This window comes from Taeniopygia guttata, chromosome 9 (genome assembly GCF_048771995.1).
Source record: "Taeniopygia guttata chromosome 9, bTaeGut7.mat, whole genome shotgun sequence".
Taxonomy (NCBI): domain Eukaryota; kingdom Metazoa; phylum Chordata; class Aves; order Passeriformes; family Estrildidae; genus Taeniopygia; species Taeniopygia guttata.
Window position 1 is genome coordinate 25258249 of NC_133034.1, and position 22339 is coordinate 25280587.

The following is a 22339-nucleotide window of genomic DNA, read 5'->3' on the forward strand; positions in this document are numbered from 1 at the left end:
TGGGCACTTCAGTGGCACCAGGGCTGTCTGCAGTGATGGTCTGGGATTGAGCCTGTGAGCTGGAGGAGCTGCTGCACCTTGGGTGCAGGCCAGGTTAGAAATATCCCACAGGGCTACTAGTGTTCCTAAAAAGCATAGGAGTACCTTTGGAAGGACTGGAAGTGTCTGCAGAGGCGCACAAGAGGAATTTTGCTGCCCAGCTGTGCTCATCTCTGGTGTTGTCTCCACACCCTTGTGGCACCTGCATTAGTTTAAGCACCTGAGCAGATGGAATTCCATTTGTTCACCTCCTGCTAAGGAGCTCAAATGCAAGAACCCATGGACTGCATTCATAAAAACAGTCTATTTGGAGTCTATTTGGAGTGGTTTAATTGTTTTGTGTAAACAACCAAAACCCCAAAAGACCACCAACGAAACCCCAAACAAAACCAGACCTCCCCCAAAACACCAAAGGGAAAAAAGGCTCAGCTTGCAGCAGAAGCGCCCAGCTGGGCAGCAGGAGGACAGTGCCTGCCCCATGGGCTGCATTACTGTGGGATGGCACATCCTGGGAAGTGCTCAGGGTTGGAGGGGTTTGGAACACCCCGGGACAGTGGAAGGTGCTCCTGCCCATGCAGGGGCTGGAACAAGGGGGGTTTAAGGTCCCTTCCAACCCAAGGCGCTCTGGTTCTGTGGTCAGCCAAAGGAAGGTGAAATTTTGGGCGTTCAGGAGGAAGATGAAGGTGTTGGTGCCACAAGGCCCAGCCCAATGCAGCTCTGAGCAGCAGGGTTTGAGCTCAGGAACAGAGAGAAGGGTACAGAAGTGGAGATGAGATGAGATGAGTCAAGTTTGTTTAGTTTGGGAAAGCAAAGATTGAGAGGGGATGTGACTGCTGGCTCAGAGTGCATTGCAAAGGGAAAGCTCAGAGAGGAAAAGGCTTTTTGAGCTGATGGGGGGAAGCTGGCACAAGAGCAAAATGAAAGTTGTCTACAAGTATATGGAACAAGGCCAGGAAAAACTAAGGGATTTTGAGCGGGAGATTGACAGGTTTTGGAAAAATTGTTACAGCATTGTATTTGTGCTCTTGCTCTGAAGTTGTAAATGTGATTAGCAGGCAATGTTTGGGAAATAAGGCTGGAAAACTATCTATCTGTGCTCTCAGTTCAATCCCTGTGTGCAGTGAACTTCGGGCTCAGACAGCAGTGCTCCCATTCCATTCAGGAGATGCTGCTGGGCTGGATCAGGCTGCTCTCTGCTGGGTTTTAGTGGTGCTTTGCAGGTTGTTAGACAAGAATTATTGGTGCACAACTGTGGGGCTTTCCACAGGGCCGTCTTTAAATAATGACTGAGATTCGTGTGTGTAATGAAGTACTGTGTGCATCCACATTGCCTAAGGCTCTCCCATCATTTTATAATTTTATTAGGAAAAGCTGCTAATGGCTGCATTTGCAGGATATTAAAATTCTTATCTGTTTATGTCTGAAATTTTTGGTTACAGAAGTGGAGGTTGCTGCTGTGCCTTGTGCTCTGGGGAGTCTTATCTGCCCAGAAGCAAAAATGTCAGTTTTCCTCAGCAGCAGCAGCAGCAGTGAGACACAGCAGCGTGTGTGCACACAGAGAATAACAGACCAGAGACAGGGGCTGGGGCTGAGCTGCTTTAGCAGTTCCTGCAGAACAGAGAAGACAAGCAATTAGAATGTTTGGAATAGCCTTGAGGATTTGATGAACCCACTTTCATTTCCTTCCTCTTGCAAGCAGCTCTAAAATACAAAGTACAGCATCCCTCTAGGCTTGGAAGAAGAGATTTTTTTTTATTTTTGCAGGGGTTTTAAGCTGTAAATGTGCATCATGTTTTGTTTGTTTGCTGGCAGTAACAATGTAGGAATGGCTGTGCTGTCAGAGCAAACATCCATTTAACTTTGCTGCTGGATGGTTGGGGCTAGAAGTATAAAGGAAAAAAAAAACCCAAAGTGTACAGAGCAGCCCTTCCTGTGGCTCCAGTGCCTCCCAGCCAAAACTGCATCTAGAGAATTGCAGGTTTTATCATTGCATCTGATAGTTTTGGTTTTTTTTTTTTCCATAAGATGTTTGGAATTCATTCATGCTTGTGACCACCTGTGGGAGTTAACCCCAAGGCTGGTGGTGGTTGGTGTGGACCCTGTGGGTGGGGGAAGCAGGCTGCCAGGGATGGAGCAGGCTGTGCTGCCCTGCTGTTCCACCTTGGAAAGGGAATTGCCTGGAAGGTGCGAGTGGTCTGAGCCTGACAGGGGACACAGGTCCCTAAGTCACGTTGGGCACTTGCTGGTGGCTTTGGCTGCCCAACATCCTGATGAGGAAACCACGGAGAGCCTCTCATTGCTTCAGTGGCCTGAGACTTCTGTGCCAATGAGAACATAAAATGCCTTCTGTTGTCCTTTTTTATGCAGTCAAATGGGCTGTTTTGGTTTCTGGAGCACAAGAGTTTTGGGGAGCAGTCCTGGAGCTCTGCCAGACTGCACAAATCCTTCAGGCCTGATGTTTGCTGATGGGCAGTGCTCTGTAATTAGCTCTGCTGGAGCCTCATGCCAGGCTGGGGCACAGATGCCAGCTGTGGGCTGCAGGATTCAGAGTCGCTTCAGCTGGGGTTTTGTAATGATGCTGGGAAGCAGAACGATTGGGGCAGGAATTTGTGTTTGGGTTCATCTTCTGATTTATGTGAAATATCCACAATCCATTCCTTGAGACAAACAGGTGTAAATGGAAATGTGTTTGCAAGGAGAGCATTAAGGAATTAATGTATTGAAGTCCACTTAGATTTAAAAAGGGCCTGAAGTGCCTGAAGAAACTCTCTCTGCTGTGCTCAAGAACTGTCTCTGCATCTGTTAATGAAAGAAGAGTCTCATGTGGGATCTGTCTCCAGACAGTGTTTCAGGTGCTTGTGTTCTAATGCCAAGCATTTTCCCCCTTTCATTTTTGTGTGTTTCTCAGCTTTCCATAGAACCATGTTTTCATTAACGATAAAGGAGTTGATAAAAGCTTTAATCTGATAAAAATTACAAGTTTCGGTGCAGCTGATACAAGGTTTTATTCATTGCTGGCTGACTTTTCACGAGGAGATTGTCTCACAGTTCAGATCTAAGATTACACTTGGAAGATGATTATGAAGATGTTGTTATCTCCTTATTTCATTATTATTCCCTGTAAGAGGTGTTAGTTCTCTAATCAGCTTTTCTTGCTCTTTAGCAGAATTAGGCTTTGTGCTGGTTTTCAGCTATTTTGACAGTGATAAAGGAAAACCCAATGAGCTAGAAAATGAACCTTCCTCTGATGCTGTAATTTCCAACTGTTGGTTAAATCATTATCCACTTCCCGATAAATGAGGATTTCTGCAGTAGAACTTTCAGGGCTGTGTCTCTGTCCTGTAATCTGAGCCTGGTGAGGTGTGGGGAGAAGACCTGAGAGGGCAAAACAGGCGTGGAGCTGAGGCTGTTGGTGTCCTGGCAGACCTTATCTCGGGACCCTGCAATACCCACAGGACAGCAAGGATGGCTGAAAAGGTCTTGTCTGACAGTGATCATTGATATCAATCAACTACAGGTAAGGGGAAATGAGTTTTTTGTTCAGAAAGCTTGTTTGTCCCCATCACCCCTGGGACTGTGGGAAGTGTGTGAGCTGTGGCCCTGCAGAGCATTCCCAGCAGGAGCCTGTGAGCCCTGGAGTGAAGGAAAAGCCAAGCAAAATCACAGGGCTTGGGATTAAATGCAAAACCTGGCTTGACACTGAGGAGTTGTCATGGGGATTGATTTTTTTCTTTTTTTTTTTGAAGTTGAATAAACCTACAGGTCTCCTTATACCATTTGGCACCTGTCAACTGAATTAAATAACGTCTTCATTTGTTTGCTGTAATGTTCTTCTAACCTATATAACATGCTTGAATTTCTAAAGACATGCAGCATTTAAGCACATCTGGTTTTAAAAGGAAGTTTATTTTGGGGACAAAATAATGAAGAATGTGTTGGTGATTGTGTAAGGTTTCTTACAGAGCAGCTGTGGTGTTGAAGGTGCTTGTGTATAGCTCGTCTTATAATTAACAGAACAGTAGGAGTGTGAGTAATTTGCATGTAGCACATTATCAAGTGCAATCTGATATATCAATAATTAAACTGTACAGCAGTGACTGTTTATTTTTTGTTGTTGAACTGCAGCTATAGCACATAATTTCAATGCACAGGCATTGGTAAGTGTCTGGAGGCTCCAGAGTGGTGATTTCAGCCAGAGCTGGGGTAACGCCGTGGCTGCCCCATTCCCTTGCTCTGCCTGGCAAGGGTGACACTCCCTCCTCAGAGTGGGGCTTGTGCCACCTCGTGCCACCCCAGCCTGACAGTGCCACCAGAGCCTCAGCTGAGCAGCCAAGAGATCTGCAGTGGCTCTGGTGTCACATTCCGGGGTGCTGGACATAGTCCATGTGTACCCCACAGAGCGCTGAGCTCTGTCAGGGGCTGTGGGAAGGGTCTCTGTGCAAGCAACAGCTAAGAAATAATCATTTCTCAGGAAGTGAAACATGTCAGCTCTGTTTGGAGCTTGTCTCCCATCCCACTGAAGTTCTGCAGGCATGTGTAACTATGAGGGGTGGCTTTTTTGAGTGGCTTTTCTTTTGCTTTCCTTCTCTGTCACGTTGTGCCTCATGTAACTTTTTCCTGGCCCGTGCTTGACAAATTCTGTCTCTTTTATTGCTGTCACAATGTTTGGGAATACAGCGGGGATTCCTTTCGTGTGCTGGTGTAAACGTCACAGTGGAAGAGCCAGCTGAAGAGGGAAAGAATTAAAAAACGCAGTAAAAGAAAGATGTGAAGCATTGTATGTGGAGCTGACTTCATCCTTGCTGTGCTTTCCAGCCCTGTGAGCCCTTGGGCTCCCGGGTAAGGAAGTGCAACTTATGCAAGTCTGAATGTTCTGCCCATTGTTCCACACGCCTGCAAAGCCCCTGATTTCAGGGGATGCCTTAGAGCAGCTCAGGGTTTGGCCAGGGACACGGGGGTGTCTGTAGCTGCTGGCAGAGCTGGTGCTCGCTCCCTCCTGCTCCTCGGTGCTCGCAGCGCTCAGGGATGCACAGAAACCCTCCGTGTCCTGCTCCTCGGTGCTCGCAGCGCTCAGGGATGCGCAGGAACCCTCCGTGTCCTGCTCCTCGGTGCTCGCAGCGCTCAGGGATGCGCAGCCCGGACCGGTGCTGTCCCGGCCCGGCCCTGCAGGGCGGCTGTTCCCGGGGCCAGGGCCAGCGGGCCAGCGGCAGGAGGAGGGCACAGAGCCGGGGCCAAGGCACACGGAGCTGGGGGTTCCTCCCCTCCGGCTGCAGATGCCGGGGGTTACTCTGGAGCGGGGTCGGATCTCCCCTCCCGCGTTCAGCCCGCGTCACTCCGCCGCTCCCGAGCCGCAGTGGAAGCGGTAATCCCCGCCCGGCCCGGCCGGCTGCCCGCGGGGTCCCTGCGCTCCCCGGGCCGGGCACGCTCCGAGCCCGGAGCCCTGCAGAGCCCGGAGCCTTTGGGTGCCCGGAGCCTTGCAGAACCCCGGAGTCCAGCGGTGCCCGGAGCTTTGCAGAACCCCGGAGCCTTGCAGAACCCCGAAGCCCTGCGGAGCCCGGAGCCCTTGCGGAGCCCGGAGCTTTGGGGAGCCCGGAGCCTTTGGGTGCCCGGAGCCTTTGGGTGCCCGGAGCCCTGCGGAGCCCGGAGCCTTTGGGTGCCCGGAGTCTTGCCGTGACCGGAGCCCCAGCGGAGCCCGAGCTTTGGGGAGCCCGGAGCCCTGCGGTGCCCGGAGCCTTTGGGTGCCCGGAGCCTTGCAGAGCCCGGAGCTTTGGGGAGCCCGGAGCCCTGCGGTGCCCGGAGCCCCAGCAGTGCCCAGAACTCTTGCGGAGCCCGGAGCCTTTGGGTGCCCGGAGCCCCAGCGGTGCCCGGAGCTTTGGGGAGCCCGGAGCCCTGCGGAGACCGGAGCTTTGCAGAACCCCGGAGCCCTACGGAGCCCGGAGCTTTGGGGAGCACGGAGCCTTGCAGAACCCCGGAGCCCTGCGGTGCCCAGAGCCTTGCAGAACCCCGGAGCCCCAGCGGTGCCCGGAGCCTTTGGGTGCCCGGATCCTTTGGGTGCCCGGAGCCTTGCAGAACCCCGGAGCCCAGCGGAGCCCTGCGGAGCCCGGGGCGCTCGGTGCGGGGACAGGAGCAGCGCCGCCCCGCAGCAGCAGCAGCAGCAGCAGCAGCAGCAGCAGCAGCAGCAGCAGCGGCAGCAGCAGCGGCAGCAATAGCAGCAGCAGCAGGAGCAGCAGCAGCAATAGCAGCAGCAGCAGGAGCAGCAGCAGCAATAGCAGCAGCAGCAGCAGCAGCACAGCAGCAGCAGCAAACCCCGCCGGCTCCCTCTCCCTCGCAGCCTGCGCTCCTCGGCCGGCAGAGAAGTTTCCTGCTCCCACCGCTGGATCTGTGCTATGGATCTCCGAGGTTTCCTCGCTCCTCCTGGGCAGCAGCGCTCGGCTGCACTTCCAAGGATTGCTTTCCAAACGTGCCGGCTCTGAAGGCGTGAAGATCAAACTGAGCCTTTTCCGAAGGGAGAATTTCCATTCTGCTTGCCAATAATGCCCGAGTTACAAATTTAATGGCAGACCTTGAAGTATATAAAAATTTAAGTCCAGAAAAAGGTAAGGCTGTTTGAGGTTGGAATTGCCATAGGATGGGCTTGTAGTGTGTCTGGAAATGGTTATAGAAAAATAGGTAACTTAACCCTTGGGTTTGGTAAATTGCAGTGTTTATGTAGACATTGTTGGTATAACAACTGTGCATCTGTTCTTAAATGTTTAACAAGAAAACCTGGTAAGTTGGTATTGACTTGAAAGTCAAGGCAATTTCTGCATGAAAAGATGTAGCTTGTGTTTGAGTTACTGCTCTTTTAATGAGGACAAACTGCACTTCTGTGCTAGCCTAAATTATTACAAATGTGTTTGCCTTGAATAAAAACATTCTTGACCTTTTCATCTGTTGGGAATTTTGCTGCGGCTTTTAGTGCAGAAGAGTTTGTTGGGTTTTTTTAGTAGCACTTATAAATAGTATAACACATTTACAAGTGGTATGTAAAATTTGAATGAAAGCACTGGATAAAAGATGTCTTTCCAAGAATTGCAGGAGGAGGAGGTAGTACGAAAAAGGAAGACATCTTGAATAACTTTCTTCAGTATCTTGCAGTTTATAACATCTAGTTTTGTTCAATTTAAGTCAGTGCTGAATGGAAAGTGGCAATTAGCTTAAACCTCTAAGTGGATAGAGAGTAAATGCTGTAGAGGGAAGGGGAAATCATGGTAGATTAAAGTTAATTTTTGTATTTTGCTCATCCTTAAGATGTTGGATTATGTTCTTTTAAAGAAAACACTTAGAAAATAAATTTAGCATAAGAGCTTTCTTGCCAGAATTGTGCAGCTCAGAATAAATTTTTGTGACAAGATTATCCGTAATTTAAAATCAAACAAACTAATCTAAAATAAAGCCATCAAAAGCCATGGATTATACTTCGAAATATCATGTTGCCTGTTATAAAATGTTAGAAATTTCAGGGCGGATTTGGCGGTTGATTTTTTTTTTTCTTTGTATCTGTCATGGTTGATTTAGTGGATATTTTTTTTATCTAGTGGAAGTCTTTGGGTATAAAAACCAGAGCGTATTTTAGCAAAAGTAAGTTATTTGTGGCTGCCGTGCAGGGAGGGCTGGCAGTGCTGGGCTGCTGCTCCTGTGGCAGGTGTGGGGCACGCAGAGCTCTGCATGGAGCTGAAGGAGGGCAGGTGTCACCCCATCTGCCTGCCCAGGTAATGGATACGGCCCCAGTGAATAATTCACAGCAGCCAGCTCTCCTGAGGGGCTGGCAAAGGAGCATCGGGCTCCAGCTCTGAGTCTCGTGGCAGTGTAGGTGTGGATAAACACATTCCTCAGCAGAGAACTCGGCTGAGGCTGGAGTTCTGCTCGAGGTCTTTCTGCAGTCCCTTCCTCACCCAGATGTGACAGCAAGGCCAAATTCCAGCTGGCCATCCTGAGTTGTGGCAGTGCCATCTCTGGGGAGGGCAGCGAGGGCTGTAGAGCAGCGAGTGGCTGTCCCCGCTGTCCCTGCTGTCCCTGGCTGTCCCTGGCTGTCCCTGGCTGTTTTTGGCTTTCCCTGGATGTCTCTGCTGTCCCTGGCTGTCCCTGGCTGTCTCTGGCTGTTTTTGACTGTCCCCACTGTCCCTGGCTGTCCCTGGCTATCCCCGCTGTCCCTGGCTATTTTTGGCTGTCCTTGCTGTCCCTGGCACTGAGGTTTGGCTGCTCAGAGGTGGGGTCATGGCCAGGCTCCCCTCTGTACCCGAGATGATGGCAGTGCCCTGTTTGATGTCCTTATTAGTGCTGCTTTGGGACTCCTGTGCCTGCAGCTGTCCAGGCGCCTGTGCAGGCACTGAGTGTAGGCTCTGGGATCCTGATATGGAAGGGAATTAGCCTGGAACAGCAAACTGGTCTGGGTGGATATGGAAGGCATCAGTCTCCTGGGAAGAAGAACTTGGTCATCCACAGGTTCCATTCCAATAACAGCTTAAATCTGTCTCAGCATTAAATGCACTCACAAGAAGCTGGCACGTGCACGTGGCAGCTTTGGCAGGTGGAAAGCCTCCAGATGGTTTGGCACATCCTGAGGAGGTTGCCCAGTGTTGCCCTGAGTGCTCTGGCACCACAAAGTGTCCCTGCCATGGCCTGTGGAGGGGTCAGAGGGTGCTGGGTGCTGGTGGCTCCAGGGGCAGTGTCTCACCAGCTCTGCAGAGGATGTGGCTGGCCAGCAGTAACTGGGTTATGTGCTTGCTAACTACTCAGTGTGAGTGGTTTTGGTGCTTGTGAGTGAAACCCACTCGTTTCAACAAACCCACACAACACTGTCATAGTGTTAGGGGAAACGTTGTTGTTGTTTGTTGAAGAACTGTTGTCTCTCCAAAACCCTGGGGCATAGATTGGAGTTGTTGAGGTAACTCCTCCAGTGCTTTGCTGGAGCCTGAGCTGCCCCAGTGCCACACTGGGGTCAGAGGTGGCACAGCAGCAGCCTGGGGACACCAGGGGCAGTGAGCAGAAGGTGCTGGCAGAAACCTCCCCGGCTCTGTCCAGCACTGAGCTTGCTGCCAGGGCTGTGTGTGCTGGTTTCCCCTTTCCCTCAGCAGCTGCTGCCTCAGGGAGATGTGCTGCTCCGTGGCTGAGGTGGGAGCTGTGAGGAGCCCGGGCTGGCTCTTCCCTGGGAGTGCCAGCAGGGCTGGCTCAGGGCAGGGAGCTCCAGCTGTCTGCAGCAGGTTATCCACACAGCAGAGAACGGGCTCACAGGTATTCCCACGTTACCAACAGAAACATTGATCAGCCTGGAACTCGGGTGCCCGGAACAGCATCATTTCAGTGATAAAATCACTTTGGTGTTTGAGACTGGCAGTTCATTGTTTGCCCACAGATGACTCACTGTCGGTGACTTGCACCGAGGTAATTTAAAATAGAATAGATAAACATGTTTCTTTAGCAAAATGACTATTTCTGAGGAGGATGAATAAATTAGTTCATCTCATCTGTTGCACCGCAGCCTCCATTCATTACTTTTAAAGGTTAATTAACTTCACCTTCCGTTCTGTTCTGCTTTTCTCCGCTCTCCCCAGTCCCTAGGCCCAGGTGTGGCTTGGTTTGGCAGCGGAGGGAAGCAGTGCTCCCTCCAGACTGGCCCAGCTCCTGGGGGCTGGTTCCCCTTCCAGCTGCCCCCGTGCCCTGCCAGCAGGGCAGCACAGTGCCAGTGCCAGCAGGGCACTGCCAGCAGCACAGCACAGTGCCAGCAGGGCACTCCCTGCCCAGGCTGGACAGGGCTGAGGTGCTGCCACACGTGGCTGTTCACTGATCGATCTGCAGACACCAGAACCGACTGTGTGCACTGAGCCTGGGACAGATTATCTTCTCTGTGGGCATGCTCTAGGAAGGTGGTGGGGTTTTTCCCTATTTTTTGTTAAATTGGTGAAGTGGAAGGTGTGACACACAAAGGGCAGTGTGCTGAATGAGGGAGTCTGCCCTGGCCCAGTATGCTGTGGTGGGAATTGTGTTTGTGCTGTCAAACACAGGGAGGCTGTGTTCAAACAGAAGGTCTGCTTCGCTGGTGTATAATCCTTATTTATGTCCTTATTGATTATTTTAGGGGGCAGATATGGGGTTCTGTCAGACAAAGAGCTGGTGGGTCACTGTTGTGCACCTCAGCATCCAGAGGCAGGGCTCCTGGGAGGCTCAGCCTGCTCTGTGCCAGCTGGAGGAGCCCCTGGCACTGCAGAGGTGGCTCAGCTGCAGTGGGGAGGCACTGCCCTCCTGACAGAGCTGCCCTGGCCTGGGAGCCTGGGCTGTCCTCTGGGCACATGGGCACACATCCTGGGTGGTGCCTGGCGCTCCGTGTCACAGTCACACCGAGGGAGGCTGCTCGTCCCAAAAGCCACCCCCGGTCTGGCACAGCGACACCAACACCTGTGTGCTCGTCCTCCCCTTGGCAGGAGCAGCAGAAACTCTCCTCCTCCTCCTCCACTTCTCCCCACCTCCTGCTTTTTCCACTTTCTGTAGTGTCATAACCAACTGCTGTGCCCTCCTGCTGAGGGATCCTCCAGGAAGAAAGAGGATTAGGATGTGCAAACTTAACTGGGTTTGTTCAATAAATCTGTGCTCCTTGTTCACCCCATTGATGTGACAATGTGCTTTGGCACTTGGCCATGGCTGTGCTTAAACGATTGTGCTTTTCAGTGTTGACAAAGGATTAATTCCCCAGTCCTAATGGCAAACTCCCAGTCCTCAGCCAGCGGTGGCACCGGGGCTCTCACAACGGACAGCTCTGGTGGAGTTGTTCCCGAAGAAAGGATGAAACCTGGGCTAATTGCTGGAAGATAATAAGTGGGGGTTTGGTGAGCTGGCAGAAGGAGGGGAAGGGTGGAAAACATGCATTATTCACGGAGTCCCTGTGAAGGGTGCTGGCCTGGCAGGACATTTCTGCACTGCACAGTGCTCTGTGAATCTCAGTGAGGGAACAAAACTTGTCATTAGGGATCATTCAGGCTCTTTTTGGATCGTGCTGTAGTACCAAGCTTTTGTTTGGATGCTTCTGGTTCCTTTCTGCTGTCTAAGAGCAAAAGAGGAGGGGGCCTCATTCTGGGAAGGAGCTCTGGGTTCTGCCATGGCAAGAATAAACAAAGGTTGTCAAGGGTCAGCTTGAGAAGGGGAAGAGCAGAGACCTTTCACTTGTAATGTGAGAATAAGATGAGTTATTGGTGATGCTGGAAGCACTGACCCACAGTGTCAATAGGGAAGGCTGAAGGAGCAGTTACTGTGACACACGTGTTATTCAGACAGGACTGCTGGGAGCTGCTGCTCACAAGCTTTTGCATTTGTTTTGGGGTTTTTTAAAGAAAAAAAGGCACCACCAGACAGTTCCCAGTCTTACAAAGAGCTGATAGATTTCAGTTGTGCTTGGGGTTATTTCTCTGTTCTGGGTAGTGAATGGTTTTGTTCTTAAGCTTCACTCCTTTTTTTGTTTGCATATTATTTAGTGGCTTTACAAGCACGAGCTGCTTCCCAGAGTTAGGGGTTCCTTTGATTAGATGCCATTCAGTTGTTTCGAGTAGTCTCAACTTGTGTTTGGTGACTTGCTCTGATTCTCTGTATCTCAGGCCTGAGATGAATTTCCTGTGCCCTTTTCATTCTCTGGTGTCTCTGCCGGTGCTGTGTGGCTCCCTCGAGGGTTTCTTAAGAAAAGCAGAAGCGTGAGGGATTGATTGTCCATCTCATGTGCATGGCCCTCCCAGAGATCACCACTAAACCCACTGTAAGGAGCTTAATGTGAAATTCCGTGAGGCTGGAGAGCTGCTGGGAGCAAATTAAACTGTGGCAGAAAACATGAGCTGTGGCTATTGAAACCAGAGCTGATCCTGCCTGGGGCCCTGGGGTGCCCCAGACCTGCAGCTGCCCCCCGTGCCCCCCTGGGCTCCCTGGGGTTATGTAACACCCTGATGGCATCACTGCTGTTCTGTGGGATTTAGGTCAAACGTGCTCTCTGGGGGCAGACCTGGGCACAAAATGCTGTTTAATGGCATTACTGGGAGGGCAAACGAGTGCTCAGGGTGAGGGAGTGATGCAGGATTGGGGAGTGCAGAAACTGAGAACTGGAGGGGTATCAGAATCTGTGGTATTGACAATTCTGAGATTGCAGAAAGTCTCTGTCTGTCAGCCCCGTTGCCAAAGAAGAAGCCATAATTGGTCTGTGCTGGTTTCAAGGTTGTTTATTCTGTTTATCTCTAACATGTTCTGCTGCCCTGCCGCAGCTCTGTCCTGCAGGGCAGCGTGTGGGGCTCTGCCCTCAGTGGGATGGTACAAACATTAAATACCACAAACTACCTGTGCTGGATTTACAATAACGTGCCAATATCTGTCACCTACGTTGGACAGTGTGTCCCCAGCCTGAACCAACAGAAAAATGCCAACACCACAGTGAAACATGGAGGGCATGAAGAAGGAGAAAAAGGACAAGACACACCCAATTTCCTCCATCTTGTCCCCTTTGAACCCCTCATCTAGAAACCTAAAATTTCACTTTTGCACCCGTGTCACACTTAATTATTACTCATATCAAACACTCAGAGCTGGTAATTCACCCTGTAAGATTGAAAACTCTTTTCCATGGGCAGAGATCACAGCCAGTGTCTCTGGGGGCTCTGTCCAGGGGGTTCCTGACCCCTGCCAGGGTCCCAGGGCAGCTGCTGCAGTTAGAAAAGTAACTCCTGCATTTTATGGGTTCCTTTTATCTCTTCAAGCTTAATGTTGGCTTAATGCAGTTGATGCCTATCATTTAGAAACCCAGTTTATATCCTCTTTCATAATTACACTTCTCAGTGTTTGGTAATGCTCTTTATACTTATTTAATCTTTTTGTTTTGTCAGATGGCTGTAATAGTAAGTCCATAAAAGCAAGATGAGGCCAGACCTTTTGTCATTTGGTTGCACTTTGAAATATTAATTTCTCAACATACAGGAAAATAAAAACCTGTTAGTGGACAGCAATGAGAAATTTGTTTTGATCTTTGACTTTAAAGTAAAATTATCTGTCTCACAACAGTGGTGTAACCTTTTGCTGTAGACTCTTGGCAGTAGAGTTGTGCTGCTAACGCAAAGGTAACAGTGTTTTCTTGAATAACTAAACCCCAAAATATAGTAGCAAAAGATAGCCAAGATATTTCTTTAGCCTCAGAGAGCAGGTTTTGTGGGAGAGGGTGTTTGTTTCACTGCAGGGATGTGCACCACACAGCAAAATGCTCTTCTGTTTGCTGGAGAACGCTGCTCAGTGCAATGCCTTACTTCCCTGAATAATTTCCTTCTGGTACGGGCTGCGGGCTCCTGCACACCCTGAGCTCCTTGTGGTGAGGCAGGAGAGCAGGGAAATGCTCAGGGGTGATGCTGGAGTGAAATTCCCTTTTACCCCGAGGCAGGGAAGTGGGACATCCTGGGGCTCAGGGACACCCTGGGACACCCTGGGACATCCCAGGGCTCCATGGGACACCCTGGGGACAGCCTGGGACACCCTGGGACACCCTGGGGACACCCTGGGACACCCTGGGACTCCATGGGACACCCTGGGACACCCTGGGACACCCTGAGGACACCCTGAGGACACCCTGGGACACCCTGGGACTCCATGGGACACCCTGGGGCTCCATAGGACACCCTGGGGACACCCTGGGGACACCCTGGGACACCCTGGGACTCCATGGAACACCCTGGAGACACCCTGGGACACCCTGGGACTCCCTGGGACTCCATAGGACACCCTGGAGACACCCTGGGACACCCTGGGACACCCTGGGGCTCCATGGAACACCCTGGGGACACCCTGGGACACCCTGGGACACCCTGGAGACACCCTGGGACACCCTGGGACACCCTGGGACTCCATGGAACACCCTGAGGACACCCTGGGGACACCCTGGGACACCCTGGGACACCCTGGAGACACCCTGGGACACCCTGGGACACCCCAGGGCTCCATGGGACACCCTGGGACACCCTGGGGACACCCTGGGGACACCCTGGGACACCCTGGGGACACCCTGGGACACCCTGGCTCCAGGCCTCTGCTCCTGGCCTCCCAGCCCTGTGCTGGGCAGCGTGGCCACCCCAGGGAACGCCAAGCTGGCACAGGTGGGTTTGTACCTGCTATACCCTCGGGTACAGAAGCAGCTCCTGCCCGAAGGAGAGGGCTGTGCTAGGAGTGATCCTCACGGCTGAGCTAAATTAAAAAGTGCTCTTTGAATTCAGGTCTGTATTGCTTCAAAGGGTTATTTTGGGAGGAAGAAAAGCAGACTGGTGTTTCATTATTAAATCCTGTTAAACTCCACGATGTCTGTTGGGATGATTTTAGGTTGTCAGGTTTGCATAGCTCTGCAAACAGAAGTGAATGTAATTTTCAGGGGGTTTTAATTTTAAATGAAAGCTTCAAATATCATAGCATCATGGAATGGTTTGGGCTGGAAGCCACCTCAAAGACCACCCAGTTCCAACCCCCTGCCCTGGCAAGGACACCTTCCTTATACATTGCATAAGCACCATTTTTTAGTTAAACTTCCAGATTAATTTTCTTCGCTCTTGTAACATAAACTACATTGTGTTCTAGTTTAACTTAATTCATTTTCAGACTTTGAGCAAAAACTGCACAGCCAGTCCTCGTGTTAGAAGAATATCTTTTAATGGGAATCATGTCTTGCTTCCTCAAAATTTGATCTGTGTCTGCATTGAGGAGCTGCTTCATTTGCTCTGTATTCCTGGTTTATCTACAGGATTCGATGTTTTTCTGGAAGCAGCTTCCCTATTCCTTAGTGCAATGCTTCCCGAGCTGCCCTTCTGGAGCTTTATTCCGCCCTGCCCCGCTCAGTCCCTCCCCATTCAGATGCTAATGTGGGTGTCTGGCAAGGGACCGGCATTAGCATACTGAGAATGCATTTGAAGAGACCTTTTTTACCTGCCTGCTTCTATTTTATAAATAGCCTGAAGGGGAGGATGGGGTGTTTTGTAAATGGTTTGCAGAGCTGCGATGCAGTGGGCTCTGACTGCTGTGGCATTTCCATTCCCCCAGCCCCTTCTTGACCGTGGAGCCTTTGTTATTAACACCTGCCCAGCAGGAATGATGCCATGAACTCTCTTATTCCTAAAATGTTTGAATTCCCGTGGTATTTCCTTGCAATTGGGAAAGTGCAAGCAGCAAAGATGGTGCTCCCTGGGGCACTGGACCTCCTGCAGGTGGGATTTGGGAGTTGGAGGCTGTTGAGATGCTGGGCAAGGACTGGGTTTCATCCACTTTGTGAAAGAAAGTGTTTTATAATCTGTTCCCTGTAACTGAAGTGTGCCTGAAGCATGAATATGACTGCACCCATAACGATTCCAAACATGATGTAGAAATGTTTAAGCAATTGAAATGGTGAAGAAGGAACTGGATTGCCTTTTGTGGTTTTTATTTTCCCCACAGTTCTGTTGGCTGCAGTTTTGTTGACTGTGGCCCATCCTCTGCTTTTCTTGTATTGAATAAATGTGGTCTGGTCTTCTCCCTTCTGCCTTTTGCTGGCTATCCTCAAGAGCATCTTAGTGAAACTGGGCTGGGATTTTTTCTCTGACAGCTGAGCTGGTGCTAACAGAGAGACTTACTTGAGAATTAGTTACTTTTGTAGGACTTTCACCAGTCACTGCTAGCCTTAGGTGCAAAGAAGCAGATTTGCTGTGTGGAGTAGCTTGTTGTTAAACCTCTTACTGAGCTAAAGCCCTGCTGGGAGTGATCTCTCTGTTAGTGGTGTGTGTGCCAGGCTGATGGAGCAGGGCACGTTTCTGTACCCACACTCATTTCTGTGCTGGGACAAGTCGTGTTTCTCTTGGTAGGAATCCAAGGCAAACCTGATCTAAACTCAGTTGCACAGGGAAAGGCTGGGACTGCCAAGAAAGGGCATCATGTGTGGATGTACATAGGGACTTCCAGAGACTATTTTTGCTTCAGTTCATCTTTCTTCTCTCAGGTTCTGAGTTTTCCATCCTTAGTGGTGTAAATGTTTGTCTCCCTGGTACTTTGTGCATCCTCAGATAGACCCAAGTTCATGCTGCCCCAGCCAACACGTGGATATAGTCTAACATCTCCTTCTGGCTTGATTTATGGCACATTTGGGATTTATCCTAAAGCCCTTCCAAACTCACCTTCATTCAGTGTGTGCTGATCCAGGGGTGCCATTATTTACGGACGTACTGAAGGACACATTTACTGCACTCACATGAGGCTTTCAGAAGAGTGTGGTTCTGTTCAGCTCAGCCACAGTCCCCTCCTTCCCCCGAGCAAGGGAACTAGGGGAAAAGGCTCCTGATGGGCTTTATTCCATGTGGGGTTTGCCTTGCCAGCCCCTGGTCAGTGAGGGAGCCAGGGGAGGTTATCCAGTGCCAAGGGCTGTTCAGCCCTGCTCTGCCCAGTGTTTAGATGCTGTTCTGACTGCCTGTGAGTGTGTCAGAGCTGTTGGGAGAATAAATAAATCCCAGCTCTGGCAGAGGAGTGGGACTGTGGCTTAGTCTTTGCTGTGACACTGAGGAGCACTGGAGAGAGAAGTGCTGGAGAGAGGAAGGGTGATAAGAAATAGAGACAGACCCAGAGAGTTTATTTGGGAGCCTGCCAGAGTGTAAACAAATCACCCAGGGAGATGAATTTGGAGTGATACCAAGCAAGGAGAGGCTGTGAATGGATAAAAGCAGAAGGTAATTTAAGAGCATGGATATATACTGAGATCAAGAGGAAATGTTATCTTGATCCTCGTGTTTGGAAGGCTGCAGGAGGGAGGATGTGAGATGAAATGGAAGAAATGGGTTTATTTTAGTCAAAACACAGAGGAGGGAAAAAGCCTTATCATTCAGATGGGATGGGTGGATAGAAGGAAATCATCCCAGTGTGTGTTGGAAGGTTGGTGGCAGCATGGAGAGGGTGTGAATGTGTCTGTGTCACTCTGTGAGCAGCTCTGCCGGTGTCACAGCATGAGGGACAAACTCCAGGGCTACTGAGCCCGAAGGAGTGTGGGGTTTGAATGAGGATCTCACCACTCCAAGTGCATGGTGCTGGTGCTTAAAATTACAGCACTGTGTGCAGTAATAGAAAAAATGTAAGATGAGCACGAAACAACTACAAAATGTCTTCCTTCAACATAGATAAAAGTTTTCTTTGCCTCAATTTTGTCGTGAGGGCGTTCAGAGGGATGAGCTGCTCCATTTTCCTGTGTGGAGAAGGTGGCAGGGAAGAAGGAATGGTCTCCCAGCACTGCCCACTTTCTGTCACTGGAGGTCCAGCCCAGAACTGGTGTGTGCCGGGCAGATTCTGGGGAGCCTGTCACTCATGCCAGTGGTGGCTGAGGTGGCTGCTCAGTGGAATTTGTTCTGCTCTGCCCCACAGTTGAAAGATGCATGAGTGTGATGCAGTCTGGGACGCAGATGGTGAAGCTGAAGAGTGGAACCAAGGGGCTGGTCCGTCTCTTCTACCTGGACGAGCACAGGAGCTGCATCCGATGGAGGCCCTCCCGCAAGAGCGAAAAGGCAAAAAGTAAACTCCTCATATTTCTTCTAATTTCTGGGGCAGTTCAGCATTGGAACGTGACTTACAGAGCTGCACAGGGGCTCGTGGGCTGATGGGAGACGCTCAGTGTCTGTCTGCCCTGCTCCCTTTCTGTAGCCTCAGCCCTGTGATGTTCTGGGGAGCACTCAGAGCCTCCGGGGCAGCCAGCACAGCCTCAGCCCTGTGATGTTCTGGGGAGCACTCAGAGCCTCCGGGGCAGCCAGCACAGCCTCAGCCCTGTGATGTTCTGGGGAGCACTCAGAGCACGTGGCACAGCCATGGCAGGGAAACCTTCAGTCCAACAGGGTTTTGGGATGTGGAGATGTAACATTAACGAAGTTTAATGCCTCTGAGGCTGAGTATCTCAGGATGATGGGAAGCAGGAAGAGGCTGGCTGGCTGTCCCAGCGTGTCCTTTGGTTTCCTCCCCCCAGTTGTCATCGACTCCATTTACAAAGTCAGCGAGGGCCGGCAGTCCGAGCTCTTCCACCGCCACGCCGAGGGCAGCTTCGAGCCCAGCTGCTGCTTCACGATTTACCACGGCAGCCACCTGGAGAGCCTGGACCTGATCACGGCCAACCCCGAGGAGGCTCGCACCTGGGTGACGGGGCTCAAGTACCTCCTGGCCGGGATCAGCGACGAGGACTCGCTCGCCAAGCGCCAGAGAACGCACGACCAGTATCCTTTGGGGAGCCAGGCCCTGCTCCTGCTCACGTCCCTGCCTTGCTTTCAGGCACTTCAGTGCTGCCTGTCCTTCCTCCTCCTCCTAAGGGACCAAACCTTCCACTGAGTGCAGTGCAAACCTGAGCAGTGGGTTTGACATGGACACTCATGTGTGTGACAAACCATGGGCTGTGCCTTGGGGACTGGATCAGACTGCAGGGGAGTCAGGGGATAGGCTTGATTTTGTTAATGAATTCCTTTGTGAAGGGGCAGACCAGTTATTTCTAGTTATCTCAATAGCTCAGGAACTCCTGCCCATCTCTGTTGCTCTTGTGTAAGTCAGATGCCTGTGTCCTTCCTGGCCTCCATTGTTTGTCAGGAGCACAAATCCTTAAAGTTCCTTAAATGTTTGTTGTAGCCCAGTAGCCAGAGTGAACCTCATGTCCTCTGAATATTTCCTTCATGTGCCTTTTCTCCACAACAGTTTTTTTTTCCACAACGGTGATGACTAAAATGTTATACACAAAGAACATTCTTCCCCCAAAAACCAAACCCTAGGGCCATCTTAATTAAAATTGTAACCTATCTGTTCTTCTGCCTCATGGAAATCTAATGGTACTCCTGGAGAATACACGTATTTCAGGTATTTTTAATTTATATCTCCCGTGTTTGATTCTGATCACAGCAGGCACAGGTCCATTGGGGTTGTACTGCATGCTCTGTTGCACCTCTCCTCAGCTTGCTATATTTAACCATGACTTTTCGGAGCTGCTCCTGTCTGCTGTATCTTCTCTCCTGGTGAAACATCCTGCAAGTCCTGTTTGTTTTATCCAGTGTGGCAGCTGGGAGGCTGCACACACAATGCCCTGTCCCACTCCCAGCTACTGCAAGAACTCAGAGCAGTGCTGAGGGACACTTGTGCAAGGAGGGGTGAAGGTGCTGGTTGGGAAGTGAAGTTCAGATAGGAAGAAGGGACAGGTGGAAGAAGATCCCAGAGTAAGCCCAGCAATATTTAAAAACTTTGGAGCACGTTCTCAGAGGAGGAACCAGCATCAGAAATGGGAGTGCAGAGGGGCTGGTGTTGTGAACTGAGCTGTGAATAATCACCACAAACCAGTGCTGGTTTTAAGCATTTGTCTGAGCTGTAGCAAGGCAGGGGCAAAGGGGGTTCTTTCCTGAGCTGCCCTGCCTCCCCTGTCCGTGGGGAGCTCCCCTGTGCCTGTCCTTGACACGCTGGCAGCTGGGTGAAGCAGACCTTCGAGGAGGCTGACAAGAACGGGGACGGGCTGCTGACCATCGAGGAGATCCACCAGCTGATGCACAAGCTGAACGTCAGCCTGCCCCGCAGGAAGGTCCGACAGATGTTCCAGGTGTGTGCTGGGCCACCAGGGCTGCTCAGATCCATTTCTGGGCACACCAGAGCGGGCTCTGAGCTTGGGAATAAAAACACAGCACCCCACAGGCTTCTTCTAAGTCCCACCTTTTTGTAGACAAAAACGTCAGAACGTTGTTTAAATGGCATGAAGCACACAGAAAAGTTACCAGTGTTGCTCTTTTTGCTGCACTGTTGGTTTCAGCTCTGTGAACTGAATTGTTCAATGGCATTGATGGACAATGAAGTTACTCTGTTGCTACTGAAACATTTTTTATGTCCTTTATGGAAAATTATTTAATAGAAACTGGCTTTATGCAAGGAATTAGATTTTCTTTAACAACTTCCTCATATTTAGCCATTCAGATTTGATTTAGAATCAATTTTTTACTTCTGTTATCTGAAAACAGCTCCCATTTTCCACCAGTCCTTGTGTTTACTGTAGGAAAGAAATATAAGCCAAGGATATAATGGAGAACAAAAAATGTCATCTTCACTTTTCTAAACCACTACCAGCTCAAAGCTGGTTTGCTGTAAACCATGGGAAAGTTGAAGAATCTTCTGCGGCATAAAATCCCCATTAGAGATACATCTTTGGAGTCTGGAGTTACTCCCACAGACCTGGAAACTGCTGGAGTGGTGTTGCAGAGATTAATTTGGGTTGTACTCGTTCCCACAGATTATAAATGTCATTTGAGACATGTAATAGATCTAACATGATCAAAAACCCCATTCAACACCATTTAGCTGAGAGTTCCTTTCCTCTCAGCTGACTTGCTGGGATAGGAGTTTGCAGCTCCTTTTTGCATGCAGACCCACATAGTGCCTGCCAGCTGTTCTCCAGAATATATTCCTTGTTTTGAAAATCCAAAGCAATCCTTTTAGGCAGATGTTCACAGGAAAAAAGCTTGTATTGGTGTGTGCTAAGTACTGTTTTCTTCTCTTCCTACCTCTGAGGAGAAAGAGCAAATCAAGCCTGGAGATGCTGGGTGTATGTTTTGGTGTGGGGTCTCAGTGCTGCTGCAGAGCTGTCCCCTCTGCAGAGTGCTGCAGATGAAATAATGTGCATTTAAGACTCTGATATTGTCCTGAATGTTTTAAGATATCAGACTCTTGTTGGGGAAGCCTTGGGTGATATTTTTATGCCTCTTGCTGTGTTTTAATCCAGGATAACTGCAGGGCATACAGGAGGTCAAGAGATCAGAATAAAGCCCAGGGTGAGCTTCTTTCTAGGGGAAATAAATATGAAATTAAAGAAGGAAATTAACATTTCATAGGGAATCTGTGGCTTTAGTTTAGTGACCATTTTGACCAAAAACCCCAGAGATGATGATATAATTTTGCAGTTATTTTAGTCTGTTAGGATTTGTGTCTGAACAGTCTTTCAGACAAGAATTTACTACATTTCTGCTGGTGTGCACAAGTCCTGCTGTGTTTTATTCTGATTTCTCCTGTGCTGAGCATGTTTACCTGAGTGTCATTACCTCTTAGGAAGCAGACACAGATGAGAACCAAGGAACCCTGAACTTTGAAGAATTCTCAGTGTTTTACAAGATGATGTCCTTGCGTCGGGATCTCTACCTGCTGCTGCTAAGCTACAGTGACAAGAAGGATCATCTCACTGCTGAGGAGCTGGCCCAGTTCCTGAGGGTGGAACAGAAGGTAGGGCAATATCTGCATCCATGTCTATGGCCATGCACTTACATTCAAGTGTAGGGAAAGGATTTTATGGCAAATATTAACTTGGGGCGCAGGGCAAAGCACAGAGGTGGCAGAAGAGAGTTCTGGAGGTTTTATTGTTTTTTGAAATGCTTCTAGAAAGAGTTTGGAGCTGCTTGGGATGGTTTTTGAAGTGCCCACGGTAGTGGCGTGAGAGGTGCTCAGGGTCCTGGAGCAGGAATGTGTGGCAGAGGTGGGGGAGCTCCTTTGGGATGCTCAGGGACATCGTGGACCTGCTGATGCAGCAGAACCTGGAGCTGACTGTCAGGTCTGGCATTCTGCATCTCCCAGTGCCCTGTGTGCCCTGCTGAGAGCACTGCTGGGCACAGCTGTCTGGGGGCTGCTCTGCTGCAGCAGCAAACCATACAGAGTGAAACCAGCAGCTCCTGCTGAGCCTCTTGGCACCTGCAGCCCTGTGCCCCTTCTCAGTGCCCAGCTCGGGGGGCCAGGGAGATTCCCAGTGCCAGCATTGCTCCAGAAGCTGATGGTGCTCCAGCTCCCCAGTGCCCTCACCCAAACAGCATTTTGGTTTTGCTGTTGTCTGGATGCTTGGAAATGTGTGGACAGTTCTGTTCTGCTCCATCTGCTACTCATTTGGCAAGATAGGAAATACTCTGCAGCCTGAGGGCAGAACAGAAGCAGGCTGGGGTTTTTGTTAGCTTGCTAAACTGGCTGCTTTTTTAGGAGAACTCCCTCTTTAGGAGAACACTCCACATTATTTTTAGTGGAGTACTTTAAAGTGTAACAAAAAAATAGGTGGCCCAAGTCATCACCACTCAAGCTACAATTTAAAAAAGCACAAATGTGTGGACCTTTCCCTGGCAGAGGCAGCTTTGGACTACATTAGACATTTCCATTCCTCAAGCACCTGAGAACCCCACACTGGGCCAGCAAGGAGCCATGAGGGATAATGGAAATGTTGTGCCAGAACAGGGCTTGCTCTGAGCAGTGTTTGCAATCAAACACCAACGTGAGCAAG

The 22339-nt window shown here is 50.2% G+C and overlaps 1 protein-coding gene across 7 annotated transcripts in view; it reads left to right on the forward strand.

The window, feature by feature from the left end:
• PLCH1 (phospholipase C eta 1) overlaps positions 1-22339 on the forward strand; it is a 57393-nt gene that overhangs the window by 13777 nt on the left and 21277 nt on the right. For 6 of the 7 annotated variants that reach the window (XM_030280378.4, XM_030280382.4, XM_030280380.4 and 3 more), the window contains 4 exons: positions 17449-17595; positions 18041-18284; positions 19510-19639; positions 21133-21303. In XM_030280378.4, the coding sequence (XP_030136238.4) occupies positions 17449-17595; positions 18041-18284; positions 19510-19639; positions 21133-21303 (692 nt within the window). Of the gene's footprint in view, positions 1-6327; positions 6636-17448; positions 17596-18040; positions 18285-19509; positions 19640-21132; positions 21304-22339 lie in introns of those variants that run through there. The other variant, XM_030280381.4, reaches the window with a different exon arrangement.